The 19,366-nt window shown below is 43.0% G+C and overlaps 1 protein-coding gene across 1 annotated transcript in view; it reads right to left on the bottom strand.

Annotated features, from left to right (window-relative positions):
• slit3 (slit homolog 3) overlaps positions 1-18,318 on the bottom strand; it is a gene marked incomplete at both ends in the record, with an annotated part of 226,119 nt that extends 207,801 nt beyond the window's left edge. The window contains 2 exons of the mRNA XM_079228276.1: positions 3,332-3,403; positions 18,128-18,318. Of these exons, the coding sequence (XP_079084402.1) occupies positions 3,332-3,403; positions 18,128-18,318 (263 nt within the window). The remainder of the gene's footprint in view (positions 1-3,331; positions 3,404-18,127) is intronic.
• Between the last annotated feature and the right edge of the window lie 1,048 nt (positions 18,319-19,366).

The raw sequence follows: 19,366 nt of genomic DNA, 5'->3' as shown, positions 1-19,366 counted from the left end.
CTTGGCGTATGAAGGAAATAAGGAAATACTTGAGGGGATATTAACTTCACTTGTTGTTTACGCACAACGGGTGAAACCACATTAACGTCCCCGCAGCCAAATGTTCAATATCAAGCTCAAGTTTTCACCTACATCTAAATTTGTTTGGAATTACTCAATTTCGCCACAGTCTGGAAGAAATCTGGCGAAGCAAAGGCTGCCAAAGATATTACGCTAAGTGTTGTGCATGCAGCACGGATGCCGAGACAAGCTGTGTCTGTGATTACAGCGAGACGGTCTGAGCGCTCGGATTAAAGAGCCTTCGGACCGCTTTTAAAAGAACAAAAAGTGTTAAATGTTTCATCGGATTACAGCAAAGAGTCTAATGAGGGTGTTTTATTGAGGTCCGTGGTACATTTAAAGATGTTAAGTAGCACCAAACGTCCAATTGAGTTGTTTATGTATTTTTTAATTCTGAGATCGTTGAGGTGTGAATGTACAAGCAGATCATCTAGCAGCAGAAAATACACCTGATATGCTCACATTTAGTTTGGGGATTTGTGAAAGTCCGATTATTTGTAAAGGAAGTCAAGTATTTTCACACGACTAATTATCAATAATTACTAGCCTGTATATATAAGCATGGGCATTGAGAAATACTTTGTCTGCAGCGATAATCCTGCCCTGGGAAAAATGCTAGAAGTGTTTTAACTACATGCAAACGTTTCCCATGGGATGGATGTAAGTGACCAGGAATCCCAGAACTCGGCATGAAGCGTGTGTGTGCGTGTGTGTGTGTGTGCGTGTGTGCGTGTGAGAAAGAGAAAGCGAGATATAGAGGTCTGGTAAGTAACAGTAATACCTACAGATAAGGGGAAAGGCTACTTTTCATCCCTTGATATCATATGCAACAGTGTGTGTGTGTGTGTGTGTGTGTGTGTGTGTGTGTGTGTGTGTGTGTGTGTGTGTGTGTGTGTGTGTGTACTTTCTCAGACTACCTTCCCTTTCCCAAGCCATCTCCTTCCCATTTCTTTAAGAGATTTAGAGCGCGGAAATGTCACAGCAGTTTATCACCAACCACATGAAATAAGCTGCTGGCCCACCACACACACACACACACACACACACACACACACACACACACACACACACACACACACACACACACACACACACACACACACACACCCTCTTTCCCTTGGTCCTTCTTACCATGTCTCAAGTGCACAGGATGTACACAAAAAATGTCTCTCTTTCTCTATTTTACTCAAACACACACGCACACACACGGGGAAAAAAAACATGAAAAGTTCAAAAATTCATCATAGCCCTGACAAGATGTATGGTTAGAGTTAAACAAATGCACTAACAAATGCAAACACACAGAAGCATAAACTTATTTCCACTCCTCAGTGTAGTTTGAGCTCCGAGTGTATTTTTATCTACCGGTCTGGTTAAAACAGAGTGAGGAGGGAAGCTGCATGCAGCAAACAGTGATTATAGTTATTATAGGCCTTACACACACACACGCACACACACACGCACACACACAGATGCACAGACACACATTTGAGCCACTTGAGGCAGAAGAGTGAGAGAGCCCTTGAAGTCAATTAGGACAGCTGAGAGGAGACGAGGAGTCACATCCTGTGGGGTGCAGCCGTTTAGCTATGACGAGTTAGATCATCATCAAGGGCTTTTGCAAGTCATTGGATTATTTATTTTTTTGAGAGCATGAAGGATGATACTTGAGAAAAAATATGTCCATTTGAGATGTTTACTGACAGCCACATGTTAAGTCTGTTGTCAATAAATGTCCTTTATGAGTCATTTAGTTGTGTAACAGACCAGTTGTCAGGCAGACTCAGCTGGTTTATTCTCTTTTTGAGGTCCCAAAGACAAAAACCCTTGTCTTTGGGACCGTATATCACAATGGTTGGAATCAACAGTTATGACACATCAAGTTAGTTCAGCTCTTTGTGGCCAGTATGCAGAGGAGAAGCAAGAAAAAACTTCCAATGTACATTGTGGAATATTTTTTTCAAATTCTTGTCGTTTAATAGCATGTGCACAACTTTATACAAATCCCTTATGTGCATCTATAAAGAATCTCAAATGTCTGTTACTGATTTCTCCTTTTCAAAGGCATTCTGGTATCTCTGGATTGCACAACTTAAAATATTCAGCATTCCCTAACTATGGGAGACATGGGAGTGACTGCTGACTTATCTTTTCTTTCACCGTTTCGTATGAAACATGACTCACTTTCTTGCAAACAATTCCGATACTGCAACATTTGTTTCAGCAGTTTAAATCCCTGCATACCATCATAGCTGCACCAATTTATACATATTGTTGCTCGTTTGACAAATGGGCGCCTTGCTGCTTGGCGTGTCAGCTCATAATTACTATATTATTTAGCCTCATAAATATGCAGTAATTAGGACATTCAACTCCTTGGATAAGACACATGCATTCTCTGTTGCTCTGAAATCCCTAATTAGGACGGGAAACTTTATTTTATAGAGACTTGTTTCCCCTATAGCCATATACAGCCCCATTAGGTAAATATAGCACTTGCCTAATTGCTCCAGCATGGCAGTTTTTTTTATGTTAATGGGATTCCTTGTAAAGAAACAAATACCAAGTCACAATGAGGAAAAAGAAAGAGTCCATAATAGACCTGCTGGTACCTGGTAGAATAAACATAAAGCCCTCATACTCAAATGACTAAATGAGTTGTTTGATAGCATCATTGGAGCATTTTCTGATCCGCCGAGTGTGTTGAGGTGTGTAATATGTTTACACAACGTAAGCCATTTGACTGAGGGGAGAACGATCACCTCCACGGTGAAAAGAAACCAACACTTGCTTGTTGGAGATGGGATGCAAAGTTACACGCTTTGTATGCCCAAACATCTACTTGGAAATGGATGTTTTTTTTACTGAAATATGACAATGTCACACCATGGGGATGAAACACTCAAGCTTTGAGCCATTTGAAGCTGAAAAGTTAAAAGTGAGCTCATGCTCGTGCGAAAACAAAATCACAGAAAGAGATTTGCTCTGAAATGGCGAGTTCGAGTGATTTTAGAGAATTCGTCACATTCCCAGATTTCCTCGTTCTTAGGATTCTCTCGTACTTGGCTCTCTCATATACGAGCAAACAGAAGAAGAAAAAAATCAAAGAGAAGTTAAGGATACAATGTTTTTGCATGAGGCCTTTAATCTTTGGACATGAACCCAGTAACAAGTAAACATGACGGAACTAAAAAGAAAAATGCGAAGAACCTGGCTTGACAACAGTCATTTCAGCAGCAGTGAACAGAAACAAAGAAAGAAACAGACTTACAGAATCCTGAGGTTCTTGAGGCCTGAGAAGTCCACTTTCGTGACTCTGGTGATGTTGTTTCTGTTCAAATCCCTACAGAGACAAACAAAGGTTGCAAATATGATCGGTAATGAAATTGAGTTTAATCAACAGTATATGAACTTAATATAACACAGTGTATCTTCACAGCATAGGATTTTTATTATAAAAACCATCGGTGAGGAACGACTGAGTGTGTCTGCGTTGGTGTGTCTCTGTGTGTGTTCTCGCTCAGTCAAATTATCGAATGTGTTAGTAGGACAGAGCGTGAGAACGGCCCACAGCATATGAGCCCACACACAAACACACAAACACAAACAAACACAAACCAAAACACACAAACACTCCTACCGTACAGGCAGCAGGAAAATTGTGCGCACACACTCACACTTTTCCCCACACACTTATCGCTCCTGCCGCTCTGACTTATTTAGGAGTTTTCCAGCGAAAAAAAGAGAAAAAGAAGTGGGATGAAATTATTTTCTCTTTCCATCATCAGAGTTTAAAAGCTTATCGTGTTTCCTGGCTGTCATTCAATCTGTTTAAACTACGGGTGCACAATGTATGCACACTGCAATGTGAACTGACTGCCTAAGTGTGTGTATAGACTGGTTCCCTTTATACGGGTTTGCTGTTTATTGAAACGCTGTCGTACTGGAGGAATTAGGGCAAGGAAGAAAAAAAAAACACACACAAGCGAGCGCAGACAAACAACGCACACAATTTTCGATTCTATGTCACACACACACACACACACGACTCTTTTTCCCTCGTTTTGTAAGCTCTCACTCGCCCTCTCTCGCTGACAGACGCACACACTCACACATACACATAAACAGAGTCTGGTTTTGCCAAGGAGGACTGTGTGTGTGTTTTTCATAATACACCTAAACATTTATAAATCTGATTTAAGACCGTGTTAGGTTTCAAAAGACTTCTCCAAGCTGCCATGGCAAGGACCACTAATAAGAGCCATACCCCAGCCTGAGACAGGGAGGGCTGGTGTGGTCGAGAGCAGCTCTTCCTAAAGCTTAAAATGGGGTCCGGGAGTCCAACAAGGGTCCTTGAAAGGTCCTCTGGGCAAGGAAAAGTTCCAACATCTCATCTGATGCTACGGGAGGTCACGTGAAAGTACTGCTGATCAGAGTTCCCCGGCCACAGTGCAGACCGTTATAAATCATATGCAACGGATACGTTCTCAGAATGAGCTCCAAGTTCAGAATTGAGGGTTTCGAGAAAAAGAAGATACGTTTTCAGCCAAAACTGCCCAGGAGCCAGACAGAAGTTATTGACTGGCTGGTGAGCGTAGTGCAGAACGATGTTTCACGCACCAGTTGGTGGAGACCAAAAAAGAGCTGAAAGGACTATAAATACACTTTAAAACATGTGTTGCTATCGGGCCAAAAGGATGCTAACGCTGCCCCGTGTTTTCTAATCGTGTAAATAACCTCTTGCTAACACGTTCACGTTCAGTGTTGCACACTCTGGCTAGTTTTTATTTAATTTTTTTAATACCCAAATAGATAGTGGAGATAAAGGCAGGGAGGGAGAATGTGAAAAGAGGAATATGCTAATCACAGCCAGGTAACTAATAAAAGCACTGAATGCAAATGAAGTAAAAATAGTTTTGCAATATGTCAACAAACTGACAGATTCTGAAATGACTGAAACTTAAACCCCAAAAATGATGTTGCCGTTATGATAATGTTGCATTCCTAGTAATCATAGACAAACCCACATCATCATTTGGAAGCAGCCACAAACAGAGAGGAAATTCATGATGATTCTGAGCCTCATCCGTCTTGCCAGTGCACTCCAGACACCAGATACGTTTCTGACAGCGAGCCACTTCCCCGTCATCCAGACTGGATGCTGCTGGGTCTTGTCACAGGCTTTCAGTGTGTGTGTAATTGTCAGCTCCTTGGAAAGCGAAGCAGCTTGATAAGCCTTCTTGGACGTGGTGAAAAATCCAATACAGCATTGATTTGTCATTTTCAACTTGAAGAGTTGCTTCCACGGCTTCAACATTTTGACTTGTAATTTGAAGTATACACTCACTTCTGAGTGACTTTGAGGCAGGATCCAATCCGGATGCTTCTGTTCCACATCTATCAATTTTCTCCTCCCTGTCTTACCCCTCTGCTATCTGTCTGTCTTCATCTTTTCACTTTCTTTCACTTTTTTTCCTTCCTCTTTCCCTTCATCTATCTTCCATCAGTGCTTTCTCCAGTCAGCGCTCTTTAATGGCAATCTGTCAGTCCTTCACAGTCAGCTTTACCCCATGATCCCAGCCTTGCCCTCCACTTTTTATTTCTCTCTCTAATCGCCCCTGTTTACAGTGTCTCCCTCTCTTGCAATCTCTCATGTCTTATCTTTCACAGTTGACTAAACACTTTTTCTTTGCTTCCCTCCATTTTTCTGCCTCGCCCTAATCTCTCCTCTTTTAACTCAATCTCTCCCTCTTTTACAGTTGGCTACATTTTCCCACTCTTCGTTTCTTTTTTTACCTCTGCCTTTTGCCCTAATCTCTGCATCCTTATCTCCATCTTCCTCCTGGTCACAGTGGAAACGTGTGCTCTCACCAGGGAAACCACTCTTGACTCAAACAAACAGTGAGGATGCAGGGCCAGGTGGAGCACCATCACCCTCTCAAACGTCTCCACCGAACGAGTGAGAAAGCCAAGGTCATTCCCAGAGCAAAGCGAGATGTGGTGTGAAATTAAATGATAACATTGTCCAACAAAAAAAACACCAAGTCACAGGGCTGTATTCACAAACAAAAAGGGGGAAAGTGTGACGTCTCTACATTTGTTGAACTCATCAAATACACATTAATTCATAATTTGCCCTCACATAAATACTGTGGTAAATCACATGTACTCAAATGTATGTTATGGATTTTAATTGGCCAAAGAAAGTACGTACAAAACTGTATATAAAGTACGTATATAATATATAAATATATTATTTTCATTCTTGGTCCAATATCCAGTGAAGCCCATCTGATTTATAATATATATATATATATATATATATATATATATATATATATATATATTACAACACTTGCTGTTGTTATTGTGCCAATGTAAAAGGTTGTGGATCATTATTATTCCGCAACTTACAGCCGGGTAAAGTGATTACACAGTGGGTGGGCTCACCTATTTATTTGTCATTAATGGTTATGCATAAACAAGATGAAGAGACCGAGGTGAAGCGTGAGCAATTACCAACAATCTTTTCAGTATAACTTTGATTCACACTTCCATCAAAGAACTGATCATTTATAGGAAATGGCTGCACGGTTCTTTTGGCTCTAAAAGCAGCAGCGAGAATTCTGATGGGAGAACTAAATCCCCCCTAATTAGCACATACACGAACATTCAAGCATAATTACATTAAAAAAAAAAATCCCAAGTGGTTGGAGTTGGTGGTGGAGGGAAAAGAGTGTCAGCAGATTAGTAGTGAGAAGCGTCAGGTTATCATGGCTGAGCTTAACACCGGCTTGAATATGTTTGGATGTTGGTAGCCACGAGCTATCAAGCCCCTGACGCCAATCAGCAGTAATGAGAGAGCAGCTTCAGCGCTCTGCTTGAACTAATGCAACGCTCCATCATGAGGCTTAATATAGGAGTCAGTGCATCCAGTGTTGTGCATCGAGGTATGGACTTCTATAATCTCAGACAATAAGGCCTTTGTTTCACGCAGACATTCAGGAAAAGTTCTTTGAAAAGAGCTGGGAAACAGCCGGCTGCCATTATACTTCAAAACAATGTAATTCTGCTGTAGAGTAAATGTTTGCAGCCAACATGAATTATAAAAAAAAAAACTCTCAGCCAATAAAAATGGCTACAGAGGATCCGAACGACTTCAAGCTAGTGAGGCGACCATTTTTATGCACCTGGTCCGCGGAAGTGTGGGTGTCCACCCCACCCAGCAGTAAAGCTTAGCTTAGCTTTAAATTTAACTAACCAGCTGGCAGTCCGACAACTAACAAGAGGCTTTAGCACAAAAGCTCTAACCGCTGTTTGTTTCCATTTCAGGCAGAGGTACGGCGCGCGTGCATGTGCGCGCGCGTGTGTGTGTGTGTGTGTGTGTGTGTGTGTGTGTGTGTGTGTTTACGACAACAGGATAAGACAAGAATGCAAACAGCAGGTGTTCAGGGAATTAATGTACCATACAACCCATGCACAAAAGGCAGCTCCCCAGCACATCTCACCCCAGACCAGTGAACCTTACAGTCTGGCTCCTTTGGGCCATGATACTGGTTGACTGTACACACACACACACACACACACACACACACATACACACACGTCTGGTGTCTGGAGGCCTGATTCACTTCCGGCACAGCTTTATTGGTGGCTTCCCCCCAGAGACTGAAGAATAACTATTAGAAAGGAATCTTAAGCGAATGACCGATCAGGTGACAAAGACTCCCAAGAGCTCAATGGAATGAAGCGTTGGACTGACCTGCAACTGTGGTAAACCATGAAATATGAAGTGAAGACATGAGTTGAAATGTCTGAAATGTCTGGTTTTGGGCCGTTCCGTTGTGCTCTGCCTATTTCAATCCGTCCGTTTTTTTGTTTTCTTGACCTTTGTCCTCTTTCTCTCTATCTGGGACCACAGCGAGGAATAACGATTAACTGCTGCGAACAGTTTCCTCTCTTTGTTCTGTCTCTGTCTAACTGTCTCTGACACAGTGACATTTCCTTGTTTCCACTTTGTCTCTCACTCTATCGGGCACTGCGTCCTTATCTCTCCATCACTCCATCCTTTCCCTTTCATCCTTTGTTGTTTCTGCGTCCAATGCTTCGTTTCCGAATGCGCTCGCTTCCTGTCCTAATCTCCTGTTATTTTCCACAAGGCTCTTGGACCGCTTCACTTTCTCATTCCTCCTTTCTTGTTCTATATCCTTCTTCCTCTCTCTAAGATAGGTATGCTCAATTTCGCTCTAGAAATCCAAACAGTTGCGCAAAGGAATCCTAATTGCCTTCTTCCTTTTCCTCTGGGCTCTACAGTGTGTATGGCATCAGAAGCAGAGGGCAGGCGTCAAGCTGCTTCAAAATTACCCTCCATTGCAGCTGTAATCCATCTACTTCAAATGCTCTGATATGACATTTGGCAACACCTGCTCAGCCTTATTTGATCTAATCACTAATTGTAACCTCACTTGATTGAAGGAGAAGAAAGGTCAGAAGCCGAACCAGTCGGAGCAAAAAAAACATCACATAAAAAAAGAAACGATAATGGTTTAAATGAAATCAAATTAAACTAATTATTCTGCTCTCACTTTGCATGTAAGTGCAAATTAAGCAAGCTAAACACACTTCCAATAAAGGTTAAACACAAGGCATTGGCCTTTGTAGTTTTTTTTCTGTAAGCAATTGTGAAATTGGGCAACAAAGTCAATGATTGTGACTACAAACCAAAAAGAGATGAGATACCATAAACAAGAGCGAGACCAAAAGTCATGTCAACATTGAACCTGTACACCAATAAGGACACTAGGTTCACAAAAGTGTAGACTACTTGTCAAATTAATTGCATTGTCTCCAATGCCAGGAAGAAAACAATGTGAAAGCTAATCAGTGAAAGATCGACGTTATTAAGTTCCCATAGGAGGAAGCCCACAGTAACACATGCATTAGTCACAAGAGTACAAATAAAAACGCAGTTAGCCCAACAGTAACAAACAGTTGTTCACAATGTTGCAATAGCAACACATTAGCTTCAGACAGCTAACATAATGACTACATAAGGAGTACAGATTCAACAGAGGCATTATTTGGGGAGCGGACACAGTGAGTGTGTTAAAGGTCATTGTTTACCGTACAATGAAAGGCATACTGTTACAGTTTCCTGCCACGTTAAAATCATGGTCATCCTCGTTGTCCACAAGCTTGAACAAGAGGCAATATTTTGCATTATATAAATATATCGTTAGGAAAGTTTTTATCCATTTTAACTTACCTGTCTGCTCTCATTTTAGAGTAAAACTTCAGATTGGATCGGATTGAGGTCCAACGCACCTAAAATCCATTATACATTCTAAATGAATATAGTTAACATATTTTACACTTGTGAATAACTCATGTATACAAGAAGACTGGGTCAAGTAGAACGAGTTCTCCATTAAACAAACATAAATTATGAAAGTAAAAGACGTAACGTAATGGAAAGCGTTCCAAAGAACGACATGTTCAGTCCTCGTCTCCGTTTGCAAACCATGTATCGTCTACAAGAGTTTACCAGAATCTACAAGTTTGGGAAAATTTGGGGGTTATGTGGAAAAGTTGGTCTCCCGTGTGACCGTTTACCGCCGTTTTGAATCTCGGTCACAGTGACACTAATAGGAAGTGAACTCTCTCGTATTACAGAACTGCTCTCTGGGATGCACGGCAATCATCACTTGGAGGTTTTGGGCATTCACATCATACACACACACACACACACACACACACACACACACTGCTAAAGGCATCTGAGAAACCGATACAGACACACTCATACAAGACCTACCTTTAAGGACCTACCATCTCCTTATTTTTTTTATAATCGCACATGGCAGGTCGTTTAAAGGCTCACATCGATATTACGTTAACTCGGTATCCATAGACTTTAAGTTTTCCAGCCGAACATAAATGAATATTACTTTCTCAAACTCATCTGTGGCTCTGCCTTTAAAACCAAACACAGCATTTACATCAACCCTCTGTTGTGTGGTTGTACACACATGAATAGCTGAATAATAGGATCCAACTCAACATTACCAGTAATTATATGATTTTAAATTAAAAAGCAACTAAATTACTCAAGCCTGGCAGCCTAGACAACTTGTACAAAAAAGTAGTCGTAGTACGTTCACAGACGGCGATCAAATTCAGCCACAGTGGAATTTACACAGCACAAGCAAGTATTTGCGAACGCCACTGAGGCAAATCTGTTGAGAAGACAACGGTTCGCCTGGTGCGAAGCGTTTACAGACACCGATCCCACTGTTGGAGATTGTTTCTCGTGTAGGCTATGCAAGCTTCTCCCACGCATTCTGACACTTGACATTTAACATTTCATCCGGGCCAGTGTTCCTCACCACACGTTTGTCACAATGGGTAAAAAAAAAAAGTATTTCTTTTCGTTTGTACAAATAAGCTACTTTGCTTATTCTTGACCTTTGCAAGGTCTAGAATTCTAACGGAGAAAAAAGACAAAATGTGGGAGAATTTCTTTCCTCAAAGAAAACGAGAGAGAGAAAGAGGAGCGAGGAAGAGCAGCAGAGACACTGATAATAAAGGAGCCATTAGTCATGTCAAATACTTTCCCTACAGCAGACTGAAGGACACTCATTTCACTCCATAAAGGGAAATCTAGTCGGAATGATGCGCAACACAACTCCCTCCGTCTCCTCTGCACTCCTCCAACAATATTCATCTCTGTCGTTTTAAATTACTTCCTGATACAGTGATCAGGTTCTATTGAGTATTGCGTCTCCCTTCTGTTTCTCCCTTTTTGCATGTCATCCTCCATTGCTTTGTTTTGCTGTCTGTCACAGTCGGTTTCTCTTCCCCCCTCCTGGTCTCGGTGCCATGTCAACCGAACGACAGTCATAGTTTGGTGTCACTGTTGACCACGCGGGTTTGACCACATTAGGGAGTCGCCTGCAAGCATCCTTTTCTTTGGAGTCACGAGCCAAGAGGGCTATAAACCCACGCTGTATTTGGTTAGCTCTTTTTCTTTGCCCGGAGTTTATTGGGCTGCATTGCTTTTGTCTAGATTTACTACTATTGTACTGTAAGTAAACAGGGTGGGGGTGGAGGGGTAATTTGGCCACTGAGAGTCCACTTGACAAGAACAAGGACTGCTGCTTCCTCAACAGAGGCCAAGTCAGAAAGAAAGAAAAAGGACAGTGCATCGGGGAATGCGAGAGGTTGAGATGATTCGAGCGACTGAGAGAAAGTGAACGATAGAGACGAACAGAGAGAGAGAGAGAGAGAGAGAAAGAGAGAGAGAGAGAGAGAGAGAGACGGAGAAACGCACACATGCAAAGTGCAGCGACAAGCTTTTCCATCAGCTTCCAGCTGTAACATAAACAGGTCCGTCCCTATGGGCTTGGATGAAGATCGGACCCGAAAAGGGAAAATTGTGGCGCAAGTCACACTCTCATAGTGTACACACTTACTGCATGCACACAAATAAACACACACACACACACACGTAAAGTGGAGAAACAGAAACACACACCGGGCAAAAAGAAAGTCCCTGCCGAAGGGATATAATGTGTTGCTTTGGTGACAGTGGCCTAACAAAACAGTGGCAAAGCTTGTTAACATCAAATGACTTTAAGCGTACAGCACGCACTCACTCACTCACACACAAACCCAGACTGGCATTACAGTATGACACACACACACACACTCTGAGGTCCTCAGTCTGAGGACTTCTGCTTCAGCAGAAAATCACAGAGGGTCTTTCGTGACTCTGGGTTGTTTCTATGTGACACAGTCTCTCTCGCGTTATGTCAAAGTTTCCAACTACAACCAATTACATGTTTTATCCGGTAATAGCATGGGAGCATACTGCACGCGTGTGTGTGTGTGTGTGTGTCTGCCTGAATACGTGCATTCTTCTTCCTCAATTCTCCTCCTGTGAATCTGTATGTGTTTTCATTTGGAATAGAAATGTGCCTCTTTAATGCAAGAATGCTAGTGTCTTTGTTCTTGCACCATCGTTGTGAGGACCCATTTTAAGACCTTGAGGATGACGATATTCTTTTGGCTGGCGTTCACTACTTCAAAGCGTTGTTTGAGGGTTAAAAAGACAATTATAGTTTCATTCAACCTGGGTCTTATTTGAGTAGTTTCGGCCATCAAATCATCATTCTTATCTGTAATTATATCACATTACACTCCAAGTAAAAAAAGGCCAGACCACTAGCCGTCAGACGATCATAGAGATTTCAAACCAACCCCCAGGTTAACAAAACTTACTTTGAAGAGAAAATGACGGCAAACTGTGAAGTAATCACCCAAATTATTTGCGGTGAACATCCATCACAGTAAAGAGACCTTCTTTGACAAACCAAACTTGCAGTACTTGTGCACACAGTTGTTTCTGAGGGATTTCAGGTGTGCTCACTTCCAGCTTATCCTGCAAATAAAATGGTTTTGATAATGTTGTTAACCGTCGACTTGTTTACAACCTGTCCAGTCTCCTAACTTCTGGTTTCCCAGATCTCAGCATGTGAATGTAACAAGTAGACGAAACTAGAACTCAAGTTGTAACGTACTGTACTTTTCCTTTGAGGGATATGTTTAGAATTAGGTTGGGTTTGGGGTTTGGCATCCTTGTGAAGAAGGTTGGGGTAAGGGCCTAGGAATGCATTATGTCAGTGAGTGTCTTCGCAAGTGCAGTACAATTATGCGTACATAGATGCATATATTTCCCTATGTGAGTGTATATTTTTTGTGTGTAACGTACGTGTGAATGCAGTGTTTTAATGCTGCCAGCTTGCTCTTTTTTCCCATAAGGGCAGTGCCCACCGTCAGTGCCAGCTTGCTTCCTCTTTGGCAGCCTGAAAGTCATTATTTATTATAAAAAAAAGGTCAACAGCCCGCGTGCTGGAGAAACTGGGGGAGGAGAATATCACCCACTGACCTAGAACTGCAGACTAAATATTGGTTACCTTCACTTGTGCCATTTGGCATTTCTCTGAATCAAACATAGTTGGAAGGGCACAAAATGGTTACCACGGGATGGCCGCAGATGATAGGCGTGACATTAAGAGGCTGTTTGAGAACAGCAAGCTCATTGTGGCTTTTGCTTCTTAGTTTAGACTTGTCTGCTATAGCAATAACCCTCGCCTGCTCCTCAGATGTATTACATCACCATCATAACCTAACAGTAAAGAACAGTCTTCGCTGAACGATGGCTTTAATTCAAGTCACCAAAGCATGTGTGCTGACTTAAGCTGGCCTCAAAGTAGCGCACATATACAGAAATGCTGCACCAACAAAATACGTCGGTAATTAGCTCCCTGGTTTCCACAAACGTTGGCAAAGAACCAACACTGCATGGTTAGCAGAGATTCACGGCAATGCAACTCTGACTTATCAGACTTCTTGGTTGCTTGCAGAGACTGCTCGGGTCACGACTGACAAAACTGCAGTGAACAGCACAACACTCCAGTGAAACAGATTGCTCTTGATTTTATCAGATTATTTTTAATTTAGGGGAAGGGAACATGGCCAGGTAAGCACCAAAGTAAAAATCACACAAACACACACACACACACACACACACACACACACTCACAAAGATTCCAGTCCCACCATGGAATGCCGTTTCACAGCTGAGGGTGTGGTGGTTCCAGCGTCCATTGACCAATCAACACCAAGCTTTGATAAGAGCCAGAAGGCTGGAACGTGTGTGTGTGTGTGTGTGCCCACTCTACACACAGAAACACATTCTCTCACACACACACACAGTGGCAGGATCTTAGCGTGCGCTCCGTGGTAGGTTGGCACGCTGAGGGGAAATGGGAGCTGTGAAAACTCCACTACAGAGATGCTGCTGGCAAACTGAAAGTGTGAGTGTGTGAGTGTGTGTTGGAGCAGGAGGTGGAGGTCAGAGAGAGACTGGTGACGAGAGGTAAAGAGGAGGTGAGGGAGAGGGAGATGGGCCAGAAGAGAAGGTGGAGTGAGGCAAGGGTGGGAATAAGAATTGGGGGAAGTTAACACAAAGGAGCGCAAAGGAACGTCGAGAGATGGGAAGAAAGTACGAAAGAGAAACAAAGCTGATGTTAGGATGAAGAGTTGTGGAGGGAAATAATAAAAAAAAGACCTTTGTCCTGTGCCAGATGAGGCTAAAGAAAGTAGAGAAGGTGTTGCTCATAAATGAAACTTGCCAAAACTTCCTCAAAGTGCCGTTAGAGAGGGGAAAGAAAAAGAGGGAGTTTAGATCAGAATTAGTTAGTGTTAAGTTGGCTCCGGCAGCTTGCCGCTTCCAGCAGTGAACTCACTCAACTGCAAAAACGCACACCAACATATACATATGTGATCATATATATATATATATATAACACTAAAACATGTCCTGATCGCAGCTCAACCAATTGCAGGGACCCTTGTCGAAGTTTACAGCCTTCAATATCCCCTAGTTTCACGGCACTTGGGGCAACAGTTTGGAATTCGCAGCTCTAAAAATCAACACCCCAGGGTGTGTGTGTGTGCGTGTCTGTGTGTGTGTGTGTGTGTGTGTGTGTGTGTGTGTGTACGCGGCCCCTGTTGGGCAGGTGTGAATTGGACCCCGGAGAGAAAAGCCGTCCCTGTTTCCCAATCCATTTTACCCAGCCTCGTTAAGCCTGTTAAGCCTCCCCCAAAACCCTCCACTCAAATTAGATGCAAATGAGGTCTCAAGTGGCTTCCCAAGGAGGACATTACGGAATTGACTGGCCTGAGATAATCTGCGTGTGTGTGTGTGTGTGTGTGTGTGTGTGTGTGTGTGTGTGTGTGTGTGTGTGTGTGTGTGTGTGTGTGTGTGTGTATGTGTGTGTGTTAAGTGAACAGTTGAGGGCACCACTGTTTTTTTTCTCGTTAACCTTTCCAAATGCTCTGTTTACAATAGTGGAGAAAACGGGGGCTTTGAAAGCGCTTCATCCCGTAGTTTTGACAGGTGGACTCTGGCCCTGACTGCTGCTCTCACTCTTCACTTCTGGAGGTGCTGTAAATTGAACTGGATTCAAAGTAACTGTGTGTAATAAAGAGAGTAAGTGGGGACTAACTCCACAGGTTAAAAAGACCACATTGGTGTTTTTATAATGATTTTTTCATTTGGGCTTTCTAGGCTGCCGTGTGCCTTCAAAGTAAAAGTCTGTAATTGTATACTTTTTCATTGTTATCAAGCCTTGAATTTAACTTGTGCCCGATTTTCCTCAATCTGTGTCGCGTTCTTCGTCTTCACCCAACAGTGGTTTTCGACATTTGTTTTCAGTAACCTCCACAGAGTCTAGAGAGAGCATTTTATTCGGTACATGTGGCTGGAGCGAGCGCGATAAAGCGAGCAGTGCAGTAGTAGCCGAAAAAGATTTTCCACTCGAGATAAGGCGAGAGTCATGTCCCTTACTCAAACGCCACATGTCTTGTGGTCTTGTACTCTGGTGCGGTGAGACTACCATTGATGGAGAATACTGTATTTCACATCTCTCTATGGATTTATCCTTATGTTACTGAACATTTCTGCAAAACGGTGAGTCTAAAAAGAAAACCAATACAAAGAAATGTAAGGTGGACCACCATCAGGATTTTTAAATGTAAAAGGTGAAGTTTTACTTTCAAAAGCTACAAACACGTCGGCGTCTTGTCCTGTTTTCCAGTTTAAAAAAAAAAACTGAGGCATTTGCTTTCTTTTCACAACTAATCAAATCATGAGTTTACATATGTTTTGAAACAACGTGTAGCTCCAATGGCTCTCCCTTTGGCTACTGCATACAGTTGCGAATAAGTGACGTTTTAATAAATAAAAAGGTGAAACAAGGATAAAAACATTGATCATGTTGATATTCAGTATGACTACTGTGAGTTTAAGGAGATATTCAAGAATCATGGGAACTTTACTTGGATGCAAATGAGCATTTTTACTCATAACTTAACAAAAACTTGGCACTTTTGTTGCGAGAATCTGTTGTCCACGTGGACCTCATCCCAGTTGTCAAAGCCAAACCCCTGCTCAGGGCAATAACACTCATCTCTCTTTCCTGAAAAGTTTCCCCATCTGCCGTAACCTTTAGAACTGGAATCTCATCCATTTTAATGTTTCCCATCTCAAGACTCCCTCAAATATATCTGACACAAAGAGAGAGAGATGAAGGCGCGCAGAGAGGGAGAGAAAGAGGGAGGGAAAGAGCAACTCTTGGCCAAAGTCACAGCTGAAACACTGACCTGGATAAATCAGGGAAACATAAACACATAGTTTCTGGAGTAAAAGGGGAGGGAGGTGTGCTACCCCGGCTGCTACCCCAAATATTCCACCCCGGGGACCCCAGCGAGAGGCAGGGGGACCCCCTTACCTCCCCCCTCCCCATCACCGCCCGCTCTAATTATTTATTTTCCTAGGGTGTAAATGTCTTCGGGGGATTGCTGTTTAAAAAGCCAACAGGTCCTGGGAGGTCACAACAGTCCTGTGGGACGGGAGCGGCATGGCCCTCGTTGTTCACGCTCACTCGTACCGCCCACAATCACACGAGCCAACACAAACACGTGGACACAAATACACAAACATATCTCAAACAAACACATGCAAAAAAAGTAAGAAACGCACGGACGTATGCTAATCATATGTTCCATGTCCATTAGTGCCCCCCCACATCCACACACGCATCAACAAACACGACCCCCCACTTCCCTCTGCAGCCTGCTGATTGTGTTTGTTGTCTCAGGGTTAGGCCTGTTGTCGATCCCCCGCGGGGCTTTTGGCTGCTCCGTTATCGTGCATAATCACTTCCATACCTTAACGGCACATAGGTGTGTGTGTGTGTGTGTGTGTTTGTGAATGCATGTGTGTGGCTGCGGGGGTGTATACGTGTCAGGATCAGGCTGGAGGTGGCAGCAGCGGCTGTCAGGGGTCCGTCTCTGCCTCGGGAATGAATATCATTTCAAACTAACTGTCACCAGGTTTTCAAAAAAAGAAGAAAAAAACACGCTGAAAGTAATTTTTTCAAGAGAAAGGTCAGAGTTTAGGATTTCACACACATCGCTGAGGATCCATGTCCAAATTAAAGAACATGAAAAGACTTTACTGCAGAGCGAGTGTGGAAGAATATGAAAAAAAAAGCTTTCAGGAGCTCTCACCTTTCGTTTTGACCGATATAAAAACTTAATTACTCGCTCTAAAGCTGCTTCAACACTGTTTTCCTAACTGCCTCCATTCACTGGGGTCACTGGTGAATTTTAGGGCAGTATCATGTGCACCATCTATTATGTGTACAACCAAAGGGATTGCAGTATTGTATTCTTTCAGCCAGGAGGTATGCTGTACTTGTAACCAATCCCCAAAAAGATACCCCTCGTTTTGCATCAGTATAGAGGGAGCCCAACACTAGAAGTAGTGTAGTTACTTTCCTCATGTACAGCCTTATCAGGCTTAAATGTCTCTAAAAGTTTGAAATGCCACCTTAATTGACTTTATAAACTTTTGTAGAAATGTTTAGCCCATTTTCTAATTCAAGGCAAGGAAATGGTGAAAGTTACTCATCTGTATCAACTGATATAAGCTGATATAAATTAAGCCGTAAGACATGCAAAATAAAACCATCAATACATTTTACTCTGGAAATAAAATGTGCCTTATCATGATCACTGAGTGGGGTTCAGAGTTTAAATCCATTGCAGTTCAAGTGGAACTTGGACACAACTTATTCAAAGAGAAAATGTGTTGATCTAGGGTGAAATAAAATACAGTTTTAAAAACGCAAGTTAAGTTTTCATTTAGTGAACAAAGCTGAAGTTTGAAATGTCCAATGAATGGTGTTTTAAAGTTTGAAGCTAGAGCTCCATCGCCTCTGATAACTCAGTCCCGAGTCCTTCAAAGCACGTTACGTCTGTCATAGAGGCGACAGTAAGCTCTCATGTCACAAAATCGCTGTTGTTCTTTAGGGTTTACGCGTAAAAGCCAAGGAGGGAACGCGCACCTCAAAGGCCACGGCGCACGCGAACATATCTAAGAAAGCCGATGACAGACAGACAATAAGATTTGCTTAAACTGTCATGAAATCCCACTTACAGGCGCTCGGCATTCCTCGGTATTCCTTTCGGCACGGTCTTCAAGCCGAGACCCTGGCAGTCCACATGTGATCCGGAGCAGCTGCACTTGTGTGGGCATCCAGTCACCGCGGCAGCGCACACCAGCAGCGCCAAAAGCAGAGCCCAGACCCGGCAGAGCGGAGCCCGCTTCTCCGGCCCCATCGGAGGCATGATATCCACTGGAATTAGTCCCAAACCGAAGTTAATTGAAAATCCGCGGGTGGGAAGTAAACGTCGTGGAAGTACGGATCCGGGGGGGGAAAAGGTCAAGGGAGGTCGTTCGACTATGTTGTAGAATTAAACAAAAAAAAAGTGATGGGAGCCGAAATCAATCGCTTGTTCCAGAAGTTCCCCAAAGTTTCTCTCAAGAGACTCGATCAGTCACAAATCTCCTTGAAACGCTCCCTTGCCATTGAAGAAGAAGAAGAAAAGGGTCAGGAAAAGTGAGGCTCTGGATGTGACACTTGCAAAGAAAAACTTTGTCCTTTTTAAAACATCTTACAAAGCGCGTCACTCAACGCTCGATGCGTAAAAAAAAAAAAGTCTCAACCCCTCAAAACGCTGCCCATTCACAAACTCTCCGGGAAGAAGTTATCAGCCTGACTCCTAAACTTTCCAAGGTGAAAGAAAATGTTCAGCTGGGGTGTAACCTCCTTCCAGGGAACATCCCTCCGCTGCCAGGGAATATACACACAAAAGTGAGAGTTGCAGAAGGAGTTGTAGCCTCATCAGTGTGTGTGTGTGTGTGTGTGTGTGTGTGTGTGTGTGTGTGTGTGTGTGTGTGTGTGTGTGTGTGTGTGTGTGTGTGTGTGTGTGTGTGTGTGTGTGTGTGTGTGTGTGTGTGTGTGTGCATGGGTGGGGGGAGAGAGAGGGAGGGATGGGGAGATGAAGAAGTTGAGAGAGCAGAGGCACAGCACAGACTGGTAGCCTTGCGCATGGAGGTTGTGGGAATGAGAGAGGTACACAGATTTGTACTTAGGTTTCCCCCCAAAATCCTCTCTCTCCTCTCACACACACGCACACACACACACACTCTCTCTCTCTCTCTCTCTCTCTCTCTCTCTCTCTCTCTCTCTCTCTCTCTCTCTCTCTCTCTCCTTCCAGGTTGATGTCACCCGAACACAGAGTGAAGGATCTCTACAAACTTCCCCTTTATCTTTCCCCCGCATTAAAAACACGTTGCTGTATTAAAAAAAAACTCGGATATTTTCCCCACGAC

The sequence above is a fragment of the Taurulus bubalis genome (genome assembly GCF_910589615.1).
Source record: "Taurulus bubalis genome assembly, chromosome: 13".
In the NCBI taxonomy this organism is placed as follows: domain Eukaryota; kingdom Metazoa; phylum Chordata; class Actinopteri; order Perciformes; family Cottidae; genus Taurulus; species Taurulus bubalis.
Note: the sequence above shows the minus strand (reverse complement) of the source record. Positions and strands in the feature narration are given on the sequence as shown.